The sequence below is a fragment of the Eutrigla gurnardus genome (genome assembly GCF_963514095.1).
Source record: "Eutrigla gurnardus genome assembly, chromosome: 21".
In the NCBI taxonomy this organism is placed as follows: Eukaryota; Metazoa; Chordata; class Actinopteri; order Perciformes; family Triglidae; genus Eutrigla; species Eutrigla gurnardus.
In genome coordinates this window covers 14,333,071-14,355,462 of record NC_139932.1, presented here as the reverse complement: position 1 = coordinate 14,355,462, position 22,392 = coordinate 14,333,071, and the positions used below count along the sequence as shown (strand labels likewise).

The window sequence follows — 22,392 nt, the reverse complement described above, 5'->3', positions numbered from 1 at the left end:
GATTCATTTGCTTTTCATATATCCACAAACATAAACTACACAAACCGGCACTACAGAACTTGAAGAATTATTTTTAAAGTTTAGGCATACATTAATGTCATTGAAGTCAATAATGCTGCTCGTTTTCAGACGCTTCCTTGGACAGCTCCTGCCGACGTTTCCGTCTATTTCAGCCTGCCCTTGGCCTTGCCTCTTCCTTTGGCGCTGTGGAATCAAACAAAGTGGTATTTTTTAGTGTTTTTTATATGGTCATAATTTTGAAGGATCGTCTTTTGGGTCTACTCGAATCTAAATATCTAATTCCACAATGTTTTATTTAGACAAAATTATTGGAAAGCAGGTTTAAAAAAAAAATTGGCCTCTAAGGACTTTGGCTTGTTTTGTTAAATGAAAAGAGGATTGCATTGGAAAAAATATTTTAAGAAGTGTACTTGTTTTTTTCTACAGTCCTTTTTTCCCTCTAACGAAAGTAGCCAAAGTCCTTAAAAGTTAACAGGATAGAAACTAAGGAGGATAAAATTGTCTAAATTTGGAATCGACTGATCTTACATTTACATCCAGTTTCAAACACAAAGTATCATGCTCTTAGAAAACATGAAACCACACAATTTCACACAGCCGGCAGATGATTATGTCCTCTCAGCAGAAGCAGGCTTACCTTTACCCTTGTTCTCTTTATGATTACCTTTGCCCATAACATCGAATACATCCATAGTTTAAATGACCAGGTATGACATTTTTTTTTGTATTTTTGCCGATACAGTAATTCAACTTTTTTTTTTTTTAATTATGATACCCTACAAAGTGGACTCAAAGCATCCAACAATTCATCTTGTAATCGGTCTGCAACCCAATGGTCACTAACATAACATACGTCATACTGAGGTTAAAATGACAGATGGGTGAGAGTAGAGAAAGATAAGCTAACAATATTTATTGTATTGTATTTGTCACAGATTGTCCACCAGCCACCTACAACATTTTATGAATTTTGTCATCTGCCTTTTTTGTGAATTTTCTACATGATACTATGACTTTTTAACAATTTTAAATATTTTTTTAAGAATATATTTTGACTGACTTTAAGAATATATTTTGACTGAAAATATGACTAAGCCCTTTTATGACTTTTTTGCGCTCACTTCACTCAGATTTCGATTGACACGCTATCATCTGTTATGACTTTTAAATCATTTTTACAACATTTTATGAAATTTGTCCATTTTTCACTTTTTTTCCGACATGCTATATATAGTATGACTTTTTTTGGGGGGGGGGGAATATGAGTAAGTATTTTTATGACTTTTTTGCACTCATTTCATTCAGACTTTGATTGACACGCGATATACAAGCATATATTATGACTTTTAAATCATTTTTACAACATTTTATGAAATTTGTCGATTTTTCACTTTTTTTTCGACATGCTATAGTATGACTTTTTTTTCCCCTGAAAAAATTGACAATGGCTTTTTATGGCTGTTTTGGACTCACTACACTCAGACTTGGTGCGTCAAGCGATATGAGCGATTTTTATGAAGTTTTAATAATTTAAAATATTTTTTTAAGAATATATTTTGACTGACTTTAAAGGAGTCATCACCTGGAAATCGCAATTTCTCTTGTTAAAACATGCATATCTGTGTTTGACCTCAGTTGAAACTTGCCTGAAAGGCTGGAGTTTGAAAGTGGCGCCGTTTTTTCGCTTCTGCTCTTTTTCCGAACAGGAATAGCACACAAGGGTGTGCATTCCTAAAGCACGAGATTTTGATTCTGCGCCTTCGGTGACGTCACCGTGGCGGCTACTTGCATAAGCCCACCCCTCTTTCACCACCCAACCCCGCCCCGTCCGCTACCTGAAATCGCCGAAGCGCCGCCATTATGTTTTGGAGTCTGCATGCAGGCAAGCCCCCCCGGCTCTGTCCTTCCTGCAGCGAATCAACGCGCGCCTCATTACATATTATACAATGCACATCCGGACCAGTCAAAACCTCGCGCGTAATCTCGCGTGATAAAATCGCGGTACGAAAAAGGGTCAGAACAAGCTCAATGTTTGATTAAATTTTTTTTTTTTTTTTCTAATAAGTTTTACGAATTGATCCAAAGCGATCCAAGGGGGGCTGGATACGTATAAAACCAGGTGATGACTCCTTTAAGAATATATTTTGACTGAAAATATGACTAAGCCCTTTTATGACTTTTTTGCGCTCACTTTGATTGACACGCGATATACAAGCCTCTGTTATGACTTTTAAATCATTTTTACAACATTTTATGAAATTTGTCGATTTTTCACTTTTTTTTTCGACATGATATAGTATGACTTTTTTTTTTTTGAAAAATTTGACCATGGCTTTTTATGCTTGTTTTGGACTTACTACACTCAGACTTGGCGCGACAAGCGATACGAGTGTTTTTTATGACATTTTAATAATTTAAATTTTTTTTATTTTCAACTGCATGGTGGTGTAGTGGGTAGCACTGTCGCCTAACCGCGAGAGGGTCTGGGGTTCAATTCCCTGGTTGGTTCCCAGTCCAAAGACATGCAGGATGGGGAAATTGATGATTCTAAAACGGATGGATGAATGAATACTATTACAGACATACCATGAATTCTTTCACTTTTTTTCGACTCTGTTAATTATCTAATCTCCTTGTGGATGAAATACATTTTTACCAAATACGTCTGGTATTGGGTTGCTTTTTATTTACATTTCCACCCTATTATACTGCCGACACCATCCCCAATGTGTGGTAATTCTTCTTGTCATGTTTGATTTTTGTTGTCCCCTACATGCAGCTGAGGCGTGGCTCACAGGACTATTTCACCAGCCAGGCATCCAGATTGGACCGTCACCTGGTCCAGCTCTCCAAAAGATCTGCAATTTGGGGACTAAAGGTTTAAATGCCTGGCCAACTTGACAGAGGAAGTGGCTGAATCTCATCAGACCAACAAGTTGTTAGAGCTGTTTGATAACTGTGAGAATTATTTTGTGATGATTGAGATAAATATTAGCAACCTGGGAATTGTGTCAAGCTTAGTTTAAATCACTGATTAAGAACACATGTAGATATTATTTTGTTTAGAGACACTATGTCTCAGGGTTTTGTTTTGAACTGTGGTTTTGTTTTCTGCTAACTAATACTGTCTGATAGTGTGGTTTAATTATCCATTCTTGTTTTTTTCACAGTATGTTATGTGTCGCTCTTAGTTGAGAGTTGTCCTTTTGTGATATCATTTCTTTACTTTGAACTGCATCCACCAACCAATGTAGTTTGCCTCATGTTTTCGTTGTGTTAATTATCTTAATTAATTACTTGTGAATAAAATAACAATTTAACACATACATGTGGTTTTATTTTGACTCCCTTTCATCTTATGAGCTGGTTTATAATCTTAATTACTAATAATATACGATGACTGTTTTAGACTCACTACACAGACTTTGTTTGACATAAATGAGGTATTTTAATTAATTTCGAATTATTCTTTTACAGAAATGGATGAATTTTGTCGTTAGACTTTTTCTTGAATTTTCGACATACTATAGTATGACTTTTTTTCCCAAAAAATTTGCCGATGGCTTTTTCTGCCTGTTTTGGACTCACCACACTTAGACTTTGATTGACACGCGATATACAAGCATATGTTATGCCTTTTAAATCATTTTTACAACATTTTATGAATTTTGTAAATTTTTCACTTTTTTTTCGACATGCTATAGTATGACTTTTTTTTGGGGGGGGGGATATGACAAAAGCCTTTTTATGACTATTTTGCACTCACTACACTCAGACTTTGATTGACATGCGATATACAAGCATATGTTACGCCTTTTAAATCATTTTTACAACATTTATGAATTTTGTCGATTTTTCACTTTTTTTTCGACATGCTATAGTATGACTTTTTTGGGGGGTGGGGGGGAATAATAAAAAATTTTACAACATTTTTATGAAATTTGTCGATTTTTCCCTTTTTTTTCCGACATGCTATAGTATGACTTTTTTGGGGGGGGGGGGGAATATGAGTAAGTATTTTTATGACTTTTTTGCACCAATTTCATTCAGACTTTGATTGACACGCGATATACAAGCATATATTATGACTTTTAAATCATTTTTACAACATTTTATGAAATTTTGTCCATTTTTCACTTTTTTTTCGACATGATATAGTATGACTTTTCTTTCCCCTGAAAAAATTGACAATGGCTTTTTATGGCTGTTTTGGACTCACTACACTCAGACTTGGTGCGTCAAGCGATATGAGCGATTTTTATGAAGTTTTAATAATTTTAAATATTTTAGAATATATTTTGACTGACTTTAAGAATATATTTTGACTGAAAATATGACTAAGCCCTTTTATGACTTTTTTGCGCTCACTTTGATTGACACGCGATATACAAGCATATGTTATGCCTTTTAAATCATTTTTACAACATTTTATGAATTTTGTAAATTTTTCACTTTTTTTTCGACATGCTATAGTATGACTTTTTTTGGGGGGGGGGGGATATGACAAAGCCTTTTTATGACTATTTTGCACTCACTACACTCAGACTTTGATTGACACGCGATATACAAGCATATGTTATGCCTTTTAAATCATTTTTAAAACATTTTATGAATTTTGTAAATTTTTCACTTTTTTCCGACATGTCTATAGTATGACTTTTTTTGGGGGGGGGGATATGACAAAGCCTTTTTATGACTATTTTTGCACTCACTACACTCAAACTTTGATTGACATGCGATATACAAGCATATGTTACGCCTTTTAAATCATTTTTACAACATTTTATGAATTTTGTCAATTTTTTCACTTTTTTTTCGACATGCTATAGTATGACTTTTTGGGGGGGGGGGGGAATAATACATTTTTTTTTACAACATTTTTATGAAATTTGTAGATTTTTCCCTTTTTTTCCGACATGCTATAGTATGACTTTTTTGGGGGGGGGGGGGGAATATGAGTAAGTATTTTTATGACTTTTTTGCACCAATTTCATTCAGACTTTGATTGACACGCGATATACAAGCATATATTATGACTTTTAAATCATTTTTACAACATTTTATGAAATTTGTCCATTTTTTCACTTTTTTTTCGACATGCTATAGTATGACTTTTCTTTCCCCTGAAAAAATTGACAATGGCTTTTTTATGGCTGTTTTGGACTCACTACACTCAGACTTGGTGCGTCAAGCGATATGAGCGATTTTTATGAAGTTTTAATCATTTTAAATATTTTTTAAGATATATTTTGACTGACTTTAAGAATATATTTTGACTGAAAATATGACTAAGCCCTTTTTATGACTTTTTTGCGCTCACTTTGATTGACACGCGATATACAAGCATATGTTATGCCTTTTAAATCATTTTTACAACATTTTATGAATTTTGTAAATTTTTTCACTTTTTTTCGACATGCTATAGTATGACTTTTTTTGGGGGGGGGGGGGATATGACAAAGCCTTTTTATGACTATTTTGCACTCACTACACTCAGACTTTGATTGACACGCGATATACAAGCATATGTTATGCCTTTTAAATCATTTTTACAACATTTTATGAATTTGTAAATTTTTCACTTTTTTTTCGACATGCTATAGTATGACTTTTTTTTTGGGGGGGGGGGGGGGGGATATGACAAAGCCTTTTTATGACTATTTTGCACTCACTACACTCAGACTTTGATTGACACAAGCGATATACAAGCATATGTTAGGCCTTTAAATCATTTTTACAACATTTTATGAATTTTGTCGATTTTTCACTTTTTTTTCGACATGCTATAGTATTACTTTTTTTGGGGGGGGGGGGGGGGGATATGACAAAGCCTTTTTATGACTATTTTGCACTCACTACACTCAGACTTTGATTGACACGCGATATACAAGCATATGTTATGCCTTTTAAATCATATTTTAAAACATTTTATGAATTTTGTAGATTTTTCACTTTTTTTTCAACATGCTATAGTATGACTTTTTTTTTGGGGGGGGGATATGACAAAAGGCTTTTTATGACTATTTTGCAGTCACCACACTTAGACTTTGATTGACACGCGATATACAAGCATATGTTATGCCTTTTAAATCATTTTTACAACATTTTTTGAATTGTCGATTTTTCACTTTTTTTTCGACATGCTATAGTATGACTTTTTTTTGGGGGGGGGGATATGACAAAGCCTTTTTATGACTATTTTGCACTCACTACACTCAGACTTTGAATGACACGCGAATATACAAGCATATGTTATGCCTTTTAAATCATTTTTACAACATTTTATGAATTTTGTAGATTTTTCACTTTTTTTTCGACATGCTATAGTATGACTTTTCTTTCCCCTGAAAAAATTGACAATGGCTTTTTATGGCTGTTTTGGACTCACTACACTCAGACTTGGTGCGTCAAGCGATATGAGCGATTTTTATGAAGTTTTAATAATTTTAAATATTTTTTTAAGAATATATTTTTGACTGACTTTAAGAATATATTTTGACTGAAAATATGACTAAGCCCTTTTATGACTTTTTTGCGCTCACTTTGATTGACACGCGATATACAAGCATATGTTATGCCTTTTAAATCATTTTTACAACATTTTATGAATTTTGTAAATTTTTCACTTTTTTTTCGACATGCTATAGTATGACTTTTTTTGGGGGGGGGGGGGGGGTATGAACAAGCCTTTTTATGACTATTTGCACTCACTACACTCAGACTTTGATTGACACGCGATATACAAGCATATGTTAGGCCTTTTAAATCATTTTTACAACATTTTATGAATTTTGTCGATTTTTCACTTTTTTTTTCGAGCATGCTATAGTATGACTTTTTTGGGGGGGGGGGGGATATGACAAAGCCTTTTTATGACTATTTTGCACTCACTACACTCAGACTTTGATTGACACGCGATAACAAGCATATGTTTATGCCTTTTTAAATCATTTTAAAACATTTTATGATTTTTGTAAATTTTTCACTTTTTTCCGACATGCTATAGTATGACTTTTTGGGGGGGGGGGGGGGGGAGGGGGAATAATACATTTTTTTTACAACATTTTATGAAATTTGTAGATTTTTCCCTTTTTATCCGACATGCTATAGTTATGACTTTTTTGGGGGGTGGGGGGGAATATGAGTAAGTATTATTTTTATGACTTTTTTGCACCAATTTCATTCAGACTTTGATTGACACGCGAGATATACAAGCATATATTATGACTTTTAAATCATTTTTACAACATTTTATGAAATTTGTCCATTTTTCACTTTTTTTTCGACATGCTATAGTATGACTTTTCTTTCCCCTGAAAAAATTGACAATGGCTTTTTATGGCTGTTTTGGACTCACTACACTCAGACTTGGTGCGTCAAGCGATATGAGCGATTTTTATGAAGTTTTAATCATTTTAAATATTTTTTTAAGAATATATTTTGACTGACTTTAAGAATATATTTTGACTGAAAAATATGACTAAGCCCTTTTATGACTTTTTTTGCGCTCACTTTGATTGACACGCGATATACAAGCATATGTTATGCCTTTTAAATAATTTTTACAACATTTTATGAATTTTGTAAATTTTTCACTTTTTTTTTCGACATGCTATAGTATGACTTTTTTTTGGGGGGGGGGGGGGGGGATATGACAAAGCCTTTTTATGACTATTTTGCACTCACTACACTCAGACTTTGATTGACACGCGATATACAAGCATATGTTATGCTTTTTAAATCATTTTACACAACATTTTATGAATTTTTGTAGATTTTTCACTTTTTTTTCGACATGCTATAGTATGACTTTTTTTTGGGGGGGGGGGGGGGGGGATATGACAAAGCCTTTTTATGACTATTTTGCACTCACTACACTCAGACTTTGATTGACACGCGATATACAAGCATATGTTATGCCTTTTAAAATCATTTTTACAACATTTTATGAATTTTGTAAATTTTTCACTTTTGTTTTCCCGACATGCTATAGTATGACTTTTTTTGGGGGGGGGGATATGACAAGCCTTTTTATGACTATTTTGCACTCACTACACTCAAACTTTGATTGACATGCGAATATACAAGCATATGTTACGCCCTTTTAAAATCATTTTTACAACATTTTATGAATTTTTGTCGATTTTTCACTTTTTTTTCGACATGCTATAGTATGACTTTTTTTTGGGGGGGGGGGGGGATATGACAAAGCCTTTTTATGACTATTTTGCACTCACTACACTCAGACTTTGATTGACACGCGATATACAAGCATATGTTAGGCCTTTTAAATCATTTTTAACAACATTTTATGAATTTTGTCGATTTTTCACTTTTTTTTCGACATGCTATAGTATGACTTTTTTTTTGGGGGGGGGGGATATGACAAAGCCTTTTTATGACTATTTTGCACTCACTACACTCAGACTTTGATTGACACGCGATATACAAGCATATGTTAGGCCTTTTAAATCATTTTACAACATTTTATGAATTTTGTCGATTTTTCACTTTTTTTTCAACATGCTATAGTATGACTTTTTTTTTTGGGGGGGGGGATATGACAAAGGCTTTTTATGACTATTTTTGCAGTCACCACACTTAGACTTTGATTGACACGCGATATACAAGCATATGTTAGGCTTTTAAATCATTTTTAACAACATTTTATGAATTTTGTCGATTTTTCACTTTTTTTTCGACATGCTATAGTATGACTTTTTTTTGGGGGGGGGGGGGATATGACAAAGCCTTTTTATGACTATTTTGCACTCACTACACTCAGACTTTGATTGACACGCGATATACAAGCATATGTTATGCCTTTTAAATCATTTTTACAACATTTTATGAATTTGTCGATTTTTGACTTTTTTTTGACATGCTATAGTATTACTTTTTTTTGGGGGGGGGGGGGATATGACAAAGCTTTTTATGACTATTTTGCACTCACCACACTCAGACTTTGATTGACACGCGATATACAAGCATATGTTTTATGCCTTTTAAATCATTTTTACAACATTTTATGAATTTTGTAGATTTTTCACTTTTTTTTCGACATGCTATAGTATGACTTTTTTTTGGGGGGGGGTGGGATATGACAAAGCCTTTTTATGACTATTTTGCAGTCACCACAGTTAGACTTTGATTGACACGCGATATACAAGCATATGTTATGCCTTTTAAATCATTTTTACAACATTTTTTTGAATTGTCGATTTTTCACTTTTTTTTCGACATGCTATAGTATGACTTTTTTTTTGGGGGGGGGGGGGGGGGGGATATGACAAAGCCTTTTTATGACTATTTTGCACTCACCACACTCAGACTTTGATTGACACGCGATATACAAGCATATGTTAGGCCTTTTAAATCATTTTTACAACATTTTATGAATTTTGACGATTTTTCACTTTTTTTCGACATGCTATAGTATGACTTTTTTTTGGGGGGGGGGGGGGGGGTATGACAAAGCTTTTTATGACTATTTTGCACTCACCACACTTAGACTTTGATTGACATGCGATATACAAGCATATGTTACTTGCTATAGTATGATTTTTTTTACATTTTTAATTTTTATTTGACCATGCTTTTTATGCCTGTTTTGGACTCACTACACTCAGACTTAGCGCGACAAGCGATATGAGAGGATTTTTACGACTTTTTAATATTTTTATGAATTTATTTTGACTGACTTTTTTCGTGAATTTTCGACATGCTATAGTATGACTGCCTTTTTATGACTATTTTGCAGTCACTGCACTCAGACTTCGATTGACACGCAATGTACAAGCATATGTTATGCCTTTTAAATCATTTTTACAACATTTTATGAATTTTGTCGATTTTTCACTTTTTTTTTCGACATGCTATCGTAAGACTTTTTTTTTGGGGGGGGGGGGGTATGACAAAGCATTTTTTATGACTATTTTGCACTCACTACACTCAGACTTTGATTGACACGTGATATACAAGCATATGTTATGCCCTTTTAAATCATTTTACAACATTTTATGAATTTGTCGATTTTTCCCTTTTTTTTTCGACATGCTATAGTATGACTTTTTTTGGGGGGGGGGGGATATGACAAAGCCTTTTTATGACTATTTTGCACTCACTACACTCAGACTTTGATTGACACGCGATATACAAGCATATGTTATGCCTTTTAAATCATTTTTTACAACATTTTATGAATTTTGTCGATTTTTCACTTTTTTTTCGACATGCTATAGTATGACTTTTTTTGGGGGGGGTGGGGGGATATGACAAAGCCTTTTTTATGACTATTTTGCACTCACTACACTCAGACTTTGATTGACACGCGATATACAAGCATATGTTATGCCTTTTAAATCATTTTACAACATTTTATGAATTTTGTCGATTTTTGACTTTTTTTTTGACATGCTATAGTATTACTTTTTTTTTGGGGGGGGGGGGGGGATATGACAAAGCCTTTTTATGACTATTTTGCACTCACCACACTCAGACTTTGATTGACACGCGATATACAAGCATATGTTATGCCTTTTAAATCATTTTTACAACATTTTATGAATTTTGTAGATTTTTCACTTTTTTTTCGACATGCTATAGTATGACTTTTTTTTGGGGGGGGGGTGGGATATGACAAAGCCTTTTTATGACTATTTTGCACTCACCACACTCAGACTTTGATTGACACGCGATATACAAGCATATGTTAGGCCTTTTAAATCATTTTTACAACATTTTATGAATTTTGACGATTTTTCACTTTTTTTTCGACATGCTATAGTATGACTTTTTTTTGGGGGGGGGGGGGGGGGTATGACAAAGCCTTTTTATGACTATTTTGCACTCACCACACTTAGACTTTGATTGACATGCGATATACAAGCATATGTTACTTGCTATAGTATGATTTTTTTTACATTTTTTAATTTTTATTTGACCATGGCTTTTTATGCCTGTTTTGGACTCACTACACTCAGACTTAGCGCGACAAGCGATATGAGGGATTTTTACGACTTTTTAATATTTTTTATGAATTTATTTTGACTGACTTTTTCGGGAATTTTCGACATGCTATAGTATGACTGCCTTTTTATGACTATTTTGCAGTCACTGCACTCAGACTTCGATTGACACGCAATGTACAAGCATATGTTATGCCTTTTAAATCATTTTTACAACATTTTATGAATTTTGTCGATTTTTCACTTTTTTTTCGACATGCTATAGTATGACTTTTTTTTGGGGGGGGGGGGGGTATGACAAAGCATTTTTATGACTATTTTGCACTCACTACACTCAGACTTTGATTGACACGTGATATACAAGCATATGTTATGCCTTTTAAATCATTTTTACAACATTTTATGAAATTTGTCGATTTTTCCCTTTTTTTTCGACATGCTATAGTATGACTTTTTTTGGGGGGGGGGGGATATGACAAAGCCTTTTTATGACTATTTTGCACTCACCACACTCAGACTTTGATTGACACGTGATATACAAGCATATGTTATGCCTTTTAAATCATTTTTACAACATTTTATGAAATTTGTCGATTTTTCCCTTTTTTTTCGACATGCTATAGTATGACTTTTTTTGGGGGGGGGGGGGATATGACAAAGCCTTTTTATGACTATTTTGCACTCACCACACTCAGACTTTGATTGACACGCGATATACAAGCATATGTTATGCCTTTTAAATCATTTTTACAACATTTTATGAATTTTGTAGATTTTTCACTTTTTTTTCTCGACATGCTATAGTATGACTTTTTTTTGGGGGGGGGGGGGGGGGATATGACAAAGCCTTTTTATGACTATTTTGCACTCACTACACTCAGACTTTGATTGACACGCGATGTACAAGCATGTGTTATGCCTTTTAAATCATTTTTACAAGATTTTATGAATTTTGTTGATTTTTCACTTTTTTTTCGACATTTTTTTTAACTAAAAAAAAAATTTTGACCATGGCTTTTTATGCCTGTTTTGGACTCACTACACTCAGACTTAGCGCGACAAGCGATACGAGCGATTTTTACGACTTTTTAATATTTTTTATGAATTTATTTTGACTGCCTGGTTTTATTTCGTCAAACAAATCTGTAATCATTAGCAATATTGGATTCATAGGATGTTATTATGAGTATAATGCTTTTATTATTTTGACTGACTTTTTCATGAATTTTCGTCATGCTATAGTATGACTGGCTTTTTATGACTGTTTTGGACTTACCACTCTCAGACATTGCTTGACATACAATACGGTGTCTTTTATGAGTTAGTTATAGTTTCAGGATTTTCATCGACATACTATAGTATTACTTTCTTTCAACATACTATACTTATGCTATGGTAAAGCAAACAGGTAAAACTCACAATCTATATTTTACTTGTTTGCAGGCTTGGGAAAATTAAAGGTTTGTGTCAAATGTTTCCCTCTTTTTATCAAGTAGTATAACAGTTAAACGGCTTTGGGCTGTATGAGATATTTTGACATATTAAACATCTCATTATTTCCCAAGGCTCTTTAAACAAGGACCAAATCCACCCCAATCAGTAGCTCTTAAGCTAAACATGAGGTAATGTCAGCGCCGATTTGAGCTGAGTGTATGCTTATGCTGCTGGTCTTGAATGCGATCCTGGAGCTGATTGATCTGTGGGGTCCTGGACCACTTGGTCCTGAAGAAGAGCTCAGCAGGGTGAAATATGTTCACCCGACACCCCACATTTTTTTATCTGCAGACGGGGACTCACCTCTAGTCTTCCTGATTGGGTTCTTCATTTAAGAAAAACTGACCAGCTGACTTTTTAGTTTCACCTGTTTGTGACTCGGTGGTCATCCAGCTTTGGTCCGAGGCTCGGTTTGTGGCCCTTCAATACCCCCACAGCAAAACAATACAACAACCAAGAGGCTCACACTGCTCATTAACAGTTACTCACAACTTCTGCTGCTCAGTGATTCGGGACTGGAGTACATTGATCTGGAAGTCAAGCCACATTCATTTTAGATAGGCGCTCTCTGGACAGCCTTGCAGTTAAAAAGGCACAGTACATACCGTTTCAGCTTTCGTATTGTGTGACTATTTCAAGTGTGTAGGTTGTGTAATATCAAGGTACAATGTTTGTCACTACCGTTTTATCCTAGGTAGTCTGTGGCGTTAGACCAAGCTACATCATAGAATACTCTAATTTTCCTTGAAATACACAATGACAAAAGTTAGAAAAGAGGATATACACCACTCATGTCAGCTGGTTAAGTTCCTTTAAGAGAAGGGATAGTGGAAGTGAACAAATATGTTATACAAAATGCTATTTTTCATATGTAGTCCCAGGCTGAGGTGCCAAAAAAATCATCAGAACAAAATAAAAACAAGAAATGCATTTAAAAGGATGGAAAAGGATACACACTTAAAGTAACATATATAGAACAATACTGCAAAAAAGCAGGGTAAAAAGAGTTGTATATCAATCACCCATTATTTAAATTGGTTATTAAAAGATCTAAAAATGTGTAATTGTCTGAAAATAAATATTTAGCTGATGCCAGCCTGTTAGTTCAGCATAAAGACATGAAACAGGCAAACAGCTACTGAAAGCTCCACTTTCCAGTTTTGGCTGGCTGCAGCTTCCTACTATCAATCGCCATATGTAATAAAAGTAATCCTTTAAAACCATTTCTTTACTTTCCTCTCCAGATTGATTTCACTTCGATACCAACACTGTCATAAAAGCAGCTAAGTTCTTCCAGCAACTGGCACATGAACACCCCAAGGCAAAGCACTTACCTGATATTTCTGTCTCTTCATTTTCTCGCTGAGGTCAAACTTCTCATCTTCCAGCGTCATCAGCCACTGCCACAACTCACTGGCCTTCTCTCTATAAAGAAGGGAGGATTTCAGTAACGGAAAACTAAAAAAGGCCATATCAAAACTGTAAAACTCTAATGTACAAAGAATGGGAAGTTTATTCACAAAGAAATCACCCGAATCTGACTGTAAATAAGATAACTGACTACTTGCAAAAGCACGTACTTGACTTTGTCTTCACCAAGATGGTCAATGTTGAGAGGCTTCCTCCTATCGGCCAGGATCTTCTTTTTCTTCTCTCTCTCCGTCTGCTTTTTCGCTCCCTTCTTTCCGTCTTGCTGGATATGGAGAATGATGCAAGTAGATGTTGAATAAATACAAAATACAAAGAAAGAATAAATAACTTAGAGGCCACAAAGTCTGAATCTCTCATCTTATCAATTCAAGTAACTCTTTGTCTTCTGTCATTGATGTCTGTGATGATGGTTTGCATGTCGTAAACTCTGAGAAACACAGTTGTCCTGTGTGTGTGTGTGTGTGTGTGTGTGTGTGTGTGTGTGTGTGTGTGTGTGTGTGTGTGTGTGTGTGTTGACTGACCCTCTGTTGGAAACCAGCATGCTGCTGAGTCATGTTTGTCAGGGCCTTCTTCTTCTTGGCATCATCATCATGCTTTTTACGTGCGTCCTCCAACTCCTTCCTCTCCTTCTCTTCCTGCCATGAGAGCCACAAGAATAAACCACCAAAACAATTAGCTAAAATATGCCATGAAGACAAGTAGAGCTGCAGATTTGGGTTGTAATTCTCTGTTCATGACTGTGAGCGACTCCCTTCACGTCAAAAAGTAATTTAATCCATTGTTATTATAAAAAATGTTGATTATAGCAAAAAACAATGTCATGCTGAAATATTTGTCACAGAAAACGGTCCCGCAAAGATTTCAAGTTGATCAAAATCTGTTTCATTTAAGCGGTAATTTAATTTCACACATAAATCACATATGAGAGTACACTCGTAAAAAAGCACCATAGGCCAGTATTTATATATGTCAAAGAAATGGGAAAGTTAAGAGGAAAGTTTAAGGAACGATGATTGGCTTTCTCCAGCAAGATACACACACGCCCGACACTGTAATTGTGTTTTGGAAGCAAGGTGGAACTACAGTGGGTCGCTTATTTGTTATAGGACACTTCATTTATGATATATAGGGTCATGATGTCCTGAAGAAGACACTCACAGCAACACGAGCCTGCCTCTCCTTCTCCAGCTCAGCACGGACCCTCTGCTGTTCAGCCCTCTCAGCGCGGCGCTTCTCCTGCTCATCCACACGAGCACAACACAAACACACACACAACAGAGACACACACTGTAATTGTTTGCCAGGCGCAGCATTGTTACGGCACTCTGGCACGCTTTCCCAGGAAGACTTACGATCCTGTTAACGAGAGCGATGAGCTCCTCCTCGTCGTTCTTCCTCTGAATGAAGTGGGCCTCGATCAGCGACTGCAGCTCGGTCAGATCCTTCTCCAGGCGCTTCCTGTGGATGTCCTGCAGTTACGGAGAGACATTGTATTTTGCACTTTTGCTCAGTGGAAATGAAGTCACTGAATGTCCTCTTTAAGTGTGTCCGTACAAACAAGGTATTGACCCTAAACTACCTCAGTAGACATTTGGTCCTCATAGAGGATCATGAGGATGGAGATTCTAGACAGACTAACATTCATGCATGCAGACAAACTTACAGATACACATACAATATAGACAACAACAACAAAACAAAGACATTATGACATTGAATTGCATTTATATTTCTATGTCACTTAACATGGAATCAATCACTTACATCAAAGTCGACTTTGTCTCCCTCTGGTATCTTCGGCACGGTTAAAGGTGGAGCAAATGCCCTAAAAAACAACAACAACAACTTTAAATGATCACTCGTTGGTTGATGTATACAGATTCAATCACATGAAAAAATACTTACTTTGGTTTGGCTTTGGAGTCATCTGTTAGAATAAAAGGAGTAATAACAGTTAATAAAACCCAGACCTAAATATGAATCTTAAAATGCCAATATATTTGTAGTTTAAAATTCACAACAGTGCTCAAACACACACACTGAAAAAAGTGGAGAAGCACAAGAAATCTTGATTTCTGTTCATACTGTGAAGTCAATATTCTATCAAACTGTAGTTATTTCTGTTACAAAAAAATATTATTATGAACTATCTGTTGCCATTTTATGCACAAGAAACTCATCAACCAAAAGCCGTATTTGAAAAACAACGTATTCTTTATTTTGGCAGCCGGTCTGTGAGCATGTGTTGCACAGTGCAGTTCTCCAGAGGACACTCATGTTAAACAGTAATGATCACATAGAAATCAGTAAGATACATTACCTTCATCCGCAGCTGGAGACTCTGTGGCAAACGACACAAGGACATGTTAGAGCATCAGCTGCCAGAATGCAAATTCATTGACTTTATTATTTTTCACTCAGGTCAGATATAGACTATTTAATATTGTGATATGAAAGACTTTAATACAATATAATAAAATAGGTCATTACCTTCTGCCATAGGAGGGTCTAAGGTGGCCGGAAATAATTAAAATATGATTAGATATGTCACATTGTCAAACAACATTACTGTCCAAGTAAATGCTGGTCATTATACATGTTTTTTTTTTTGCGATCATAAATCAAACAACATGCAGTATGATTTTTCTTTTAAATGAATGACACTTAAATGTCGCATTAAAATAAATGCACACCACTAAAATGTCAATATTCTGTCAGTAAATAAGAGAAAAATCGATCTCAACAATCATCAGCGCTCTGTTTTACTGGAATGCAAACAGTCATTTTCTCTGAGTAGATGTCACAATTTTCGTAAATCATTTTTTGGAATGAGTTCAAATACCCACTCAGTTGGCGGCTCTTTGGCAGCCAAACATAACAGTGATTAGTGAATATTGAATGTAAAAAAAAAAGAAGCTAATATTGATATAGGGAAATTAATGATGCAGAGGTAAATGAGAGGACAAATAAGATGATTTACTTTCTAGTGCAACGTGCAGGTGGAAAGCATAAGAGCCTTGAGAGAGTCGGTGTGTTATTTAAATAAAATGGGTATGTATGTAATATTTATGATGGTAAAAGCAGCACTTACAAACATTCAATCTTAGCCTTTCTCTATAAAAACATAGATGGAATTATAATACTGCATAATATTTACCTTTTTCTTCTGGTGCAGCTTCAACTTCAACTTCTAAATGAAAAGAACATAACCATGAATGACACACGCACATTAAATATTTACTGACAAGAAGTCACACAAACCTTCTTTCAGTGTCTCCATGACTGAGCTTTTTCTATATACATTGTGATGTCATGAGAGGGTACACGGCTCTCAGTGGGACAACTCGAGCAGTGCAAGGACACAAGTTAGGGTATAATCAAGGATTTAATAATGCTTTTGGGGAATTAACAGAAATGGTTTTGAAACTCAAACTATAACTGAGGTTGCGGCTGCTCTCCCGTGGTCAAATTATGTCTCTTCTCTACTGTGAAAATCCAAACTCAGGTACAGATCCGCTCAATAAACCGTCTTCATGCAGGTATTCCAGGTCCCGGTAAGTCATTCAAACGATAAATTCCCCACAGGTCACACTGGTGGTCTGGCTGGTACCCTCCAGAGCATTCAGCGTGGAGCCAGTCTCCACCAACACACACACACACACACACACACACACACACACACACACACACACACACACACACACACACACACACTCCCTGCGTCTCCAACCCTCAAAAGCCCTGCAGTCAATTAGTCCCTGAGCCTCAGGTGTGTTGGTGTGGAGTTCCGAACTCCTCCACCAGGTGGAGCCATAGCAGTCAGAGATTGGAGCCATCTGTGGGGAATATAGCTCCCCTCCAGGACACAACCTCTCGTGACCTCACAACATATAATTATGTTTTATAAAAATATAGATGGAACTAAAAGAAAAGGTGCACAAAACTATTTACCTTCTTCTTCAGGTGCAGCTTCAACTTCAACTTCAACGTCTAAACAAGAACATAACGAGAATGAATAAAGCCAAATTCTGTTAGTGTTGCCCCCCCCAAAAAAAAACATGACAAGAGAAGACATGACACACACATTAAATATTCACTGACAAGAAGAGTTCACACAGAAAGTCTCAGTGTCTCCATGACTGAGCGAACAAAATATGGATTTGAGGATCAATAAGACTGGTAAATAGCTGGAGGCTGGGATTTGGTCAACCTCTGAGATATTGTCTCCTGGGACGAACTGAAACCACAGATGATGTCTGACATTCTGACCAAAGCTAACATGATCTGGGATCACGAAGTGAGTCGGTGAGCGGTACCATGTCAGAAATCAAAGGAAACATAATGGAACAACAATGTTTCATCATTTCTGTTCACTTTGTTTAATCCAATGTTAATCAGTGGTGAAAGAAGTATGCAGATCTTTTACTTAAGTATAAGTAGCAACACATCAGTATAGTCAAACTGAAAATCCTACTTGAGTCAAAGTCCAGATGTTTAATCAGCTAAGTCCCAAGACACATGTGAGGAGATGCACTTTCATGTCACGCATTAAAAACAAAAATTAAATAAAAATACATGTAAATAAATCATATTTAAACACATGGATACAGATCAGAATGAGTCAACTCTTAACTTCGTCACTTCAGAAAACCAGAAAATCAAAAATCAAGCTAAAATAGGATGGAGGGGGAATTAAATCTACAGTGCTTATGGTGTTAACAATGTTGCCAGATTCAAACCGTGTGTTAAGTGTTAAGATTCAAACAGAAAACACACGCACACTGGAAATAACCGACTAATTCACTCCATTTCCATGAAAAAAATCAAACCACAGAACTCTTAAAAACGTATTTTAGTCCTGATGCTCTGTATAAAATTATCACCCCACACGGACACCACCACAATATATCTAACATCTGATGAACTCAATAAACCTCCAAACCTTCACTGTAACGATCGATCGTCAAATTGTTTTTCCATCCTGTTCACCGTTAACCAATTAACCCTTTTTGTTTTTTTATATGGTGGCAATAAAAAATAAAAAACACACCCAGCCAGCTCGCTGTGGTTTTCATCACCGACAGCAGAGCCTTAACAGCAGGAAACAAGGCGATGCACACATGCCGCCATGCAGAAGCCTTTACCTTGCTCTTGTTGGGTTTCTTCCTCTGAGCAGACATAATAAGGTCAGCTACGCAACAGAAGCTTGAAAAGTGACATTTTGCTTTCAAAAACACAGCGAATGCCTTCCTTACCTTCCTCCCTGAAAATGAAAAGAAGCGAAGGTGGTGAACTATTGGAGCGACCGCTCAAAATCAGCTCAGATCTGTTGATTTGACTTAAAACAGTAGAGATGCTCAAAAAAAGAAGAAGAAAAAAAGGTACTCACAGCATCTCTTCAACTACTTCCTCTTCTCCGGACATCTTGGATTCTGTTTACCTGCATAAAAGAGGAACGGTGCCAAAACATCAAGAATCACCACTTGAAGACGAGATTCATTTTTAATGAATTTCCTCTTTTGAGATGAGAAAGGAAGTTTCAATGCAGCTGTCAAACTCACACACAGAGAGACTTAATTCTCTTGGGCTGAACATAATTAGGGATGGTTATATTTGTTTTTGTATTTTAATGTTTTTCTCACTGTGATTTGTGTTGTTGGGCATCCCCTTGATATTTTTCCTCTTTGTCTTATCGACTAATGTTTTCACAAACCCTCCAGATTTCTTTTCCTCAGACAGATGGTTCGTATTTCCATTCTTTTCTTCTCCTTTCAATGCTTCTATTATTTGTGCAAAAAGACTAAACCAAAACCTACTATAAAAAAAAAAAGAAAAAAAAAAGCCCCAAATCAACCTTGGCTACATGCTGAGAGATTGGAGCAAATGTAGAATTTGAAATGATTCCACCATGGGTACTGAAAGCAGAGGCGCAGGGCTTTAAAGAGCTCCGGGCCTAATCCTCAGCCATTTCCTCTTGGCAGTGATCAAGGCTGCAGGCGGTCGACGAGAGTCTGAGCAGCACTGAAACTAACAGGACTGCACGAGTCCTTCAGGGACCGACTCGGGCATCTAAAGGGACGCATGTCATATGTGCTCAGATGTGTTGACTCAAACTATTTACCAGGTGCTCAAAAGGCTTTGAAGTTGATTTAATCTGATGCTCGTGGCTTATTATTTTAAAATGAGAAAACATAACCCTGATGAGGTTTATGAAAGATCGGGGAAGCTGCTGATTCCTGGCTATACGTTCATATTCAACAGACTGAGATAGAGTGGCGTCTATTTTCTCATCAAAATCTCAGAGAGAAACAGAATAAGTGAACTATTCAACTATTTAAATCACCGGAGTAGCCCTTGAATATCAAAAAAAGGACACATAAATCAAGAAAATCAACAATGTAAGACCAAAAAAGTAGCCAAAACAACAACAACAGTTGTGTATTTGGGTTCAAGGTCACAGGGATGGATTCAATAACATTTTGTCCCCAATTAAATATAAATATCAGTTACATGTCAGTGTTTGGACCACGTTTGTTTTTTTTCCACAGGCTTGTAAATCTCCACATCATAAAAACCGTTGTCTGCAGGCTGAACAGCGGGGGGGGGGGGAAGAGTGAGGATCTATTTTTAAGAATAATAAAAGTATGCTTTTGAACAGGTGTGGAGCGACTCCTCCAGACAATGGGTTTGGCTCACCTCACCGTCCTCACAGTAAATCAAGCATTATTTTTGTCATTGCGGTTTTGGTCAGCTGCTGGTTGGCGAACATTTAATTTTAACATATTCCTCATACTAAAAACAAGTTTATGCTAGATTATTAAAGAAATAGTGGCTTATTTGATACACAATGTTGAGTGGGTGATGTTGGAATAAAGAATTTTTGCTTCACATCCCCACTCCCTACCTCCTCCTCCTGTCTGGCTACAGTCCCGTCCTTTCTTTCCAAGTTGTTTCAAAGGATCAGCCGCGCATTCAATCCCTGCGTGCCGTATTTACACCTTCACTATATGGTTACTGTCCAAAGTCACGCCTCCGTTTACCTTCTGTTACATATCAGCTCAAACTCAAACATTGTGAGTCCCTGCGTGGCTGTTAACTCGTGTCACCAGACCGAGCAGCTGGCGTCAAAGGGACGAGGAAAGAGCAAAGAACAGGAGAAGGAGAAGAATACCATCTGGTTGAGGGGAAAAACCCAGAAAGAATTCGGTGTATGAGGGGTTGTCGTGGCTGGGGTATTAAACCTGTATTTGCTTTAATGCATGCGGTCAGTCGCAGTCTGGCTGGAACTGTGAAATAACACACAGTCTGACAGCGGCAGGAATGTTGCGGGTGCTGGTTTCGGCATTAGACAGCATTAGTCAAAGCCTGGACCGTGCTCCCGACAGCGGTCTCAGGGGCGAGCTTAGCACCTTCTTCCCCAGCATATACGCACCGCTCGATCACAACGCATCAAAGTGAAGTCATCATAAAATCTTTAACAGTCTACTTAGGCCACGTCTAAGCCAATTTAATTCAGCATTCACGACCCTGTGTGAGTAGCAGCTAGATGTTAGATCACGCTGAGGGAGGTTTATGCATTTCAGTCGTCAGACTTCACTTCAGTTTTTGTATCAAGTTTGCAGTTTTATTCAAAACTGGATGTCATGCATGCAGAGGTCATGAGATCTTACCTCCTGTATATCCCAGAGGAAGAAATGGGATTAGCAGCGAATGCAGGTCTGATACACATCTAGACCCCCAACCAATCAAAAAGCACACTTAACACAGCCCCTGTCCATCATGTGGCCACATATCTCTTCTATTATTGGTTAGGTTGTCAGTTCTATTGTTGGAGGCTGAAGATGAGTGTCACCTGTGGAGGAATGCTGCCTTCAAGTGCCACTTGTAATTTGCAACATTCAAGAGCAGAAATTGATTTATCATTTAGTATTATTTGGCTGGAGATGAAACAGATCTTGTCAAGATCTGTTCCACTGCTGTTTCCATTCAGAGTATGTAGATTAGAAAAAAAAGGCAAGTAACCCAGTTATGTGAAAATCCTTCATTCAAAAGTCATTATTGCAATATTTCCGACAGCACTTGAAGGCAGCAGAGGACTTGACAATGACCCGAGTCCTCAGTTTGTCCTTTTAAATATCTTTCTTGATATGACATGTCTGCAACTGGCTATTGTTGTTATTACGGATCACTTTGTTGATTATATTTCTGATTAAGTAACTCATACTTTCTAAAATCATCACACACGAAACGTAAACAGATACGTTCAACGTGAGGTTAGCTAGCTGACCTCAGTGGCATTTGATGCTAAATCCCCTCCGTTTGTAAGCGAGACGTTGTTGTTTTTAGCCAGGTATCGGTCTCTCAATACATCCGTGATGCCATCCACTGTAACACCGGAAGCGAGAACCTGTCTTGACAAGCTAGCAAGTTATTAGCCATTTGTTTTCCGGAAAAAACACTTCAAGTAAACGTTATTTTA

At 36.4% G+C, this 22,392-nt stretch overlaps 1 protein-coding gene across 3 annotated transcripts; it reads right to left on the bottom strand.

The window, feature by feature from the left end:
• Window positions 1–63: 63 nt before the first annotated feature.
• On the bottom strand, window positions 64–22,389 carry tnnt2e (troponin T2e, cardiac). Of its 3 annotated transcripts, XM_084038798.1 has the most exons (16): window positions 22,201–22,389; window positions 21,584–21,642; window positions 19,303–19,353; window positions 17,865–17,903; window positions 17,071–17,103; window positions 16,404–16,421; window positions 16,234–16,254; window positions 15,819–15,840; window positions 15,678–15,738; window positions 15,266–15,382; window positions 15,072–15,149; window positions 14,435–14,548; window positions 14,063–14,175; window positions 13,817–13,907; window positions 12,972–13,012; window positions 64–204 (listed from the first exon to the last, which is right to left on the bottom strand). In XM_084038798.1, the coding sequence occupies exons 6-16, from the start codon at window positions 16,411–16,413 to the stop codon at window positions 165–167; spliced, it is 708 nt and encodes a 235-aa protein (XP_083894924.1). In that variant the 5' UTR covers window positions 16,414–16,421; window positions 17,071–17,103; window positions 17,865–17,903; window positions 19,303–19,353; window positions 21,584–21,642; window positions 22,201–22,389; the 3' UTR covers window positions 64–164. The 3 variants fall into 3 exon arrangements, with proteins under 3 accessions (XP_083894924.1, XP_083894923.1, XP_083894925.1); XM_084038797.1 differs by lacking the exon at window positions 22,201–22,389 and having other exon boundaries at window positions 21,584–21,653; XM_084038799.1 differs by lacking the exons at window positions 19,303–19,353; window positions 21,584–21,642; window positions 22,201–22,389 and adding an exon at window positions 19,058–19,077.
• Between the last annotated feature and the right edge of the window lie 3 nt (window positions 22,390–22,392).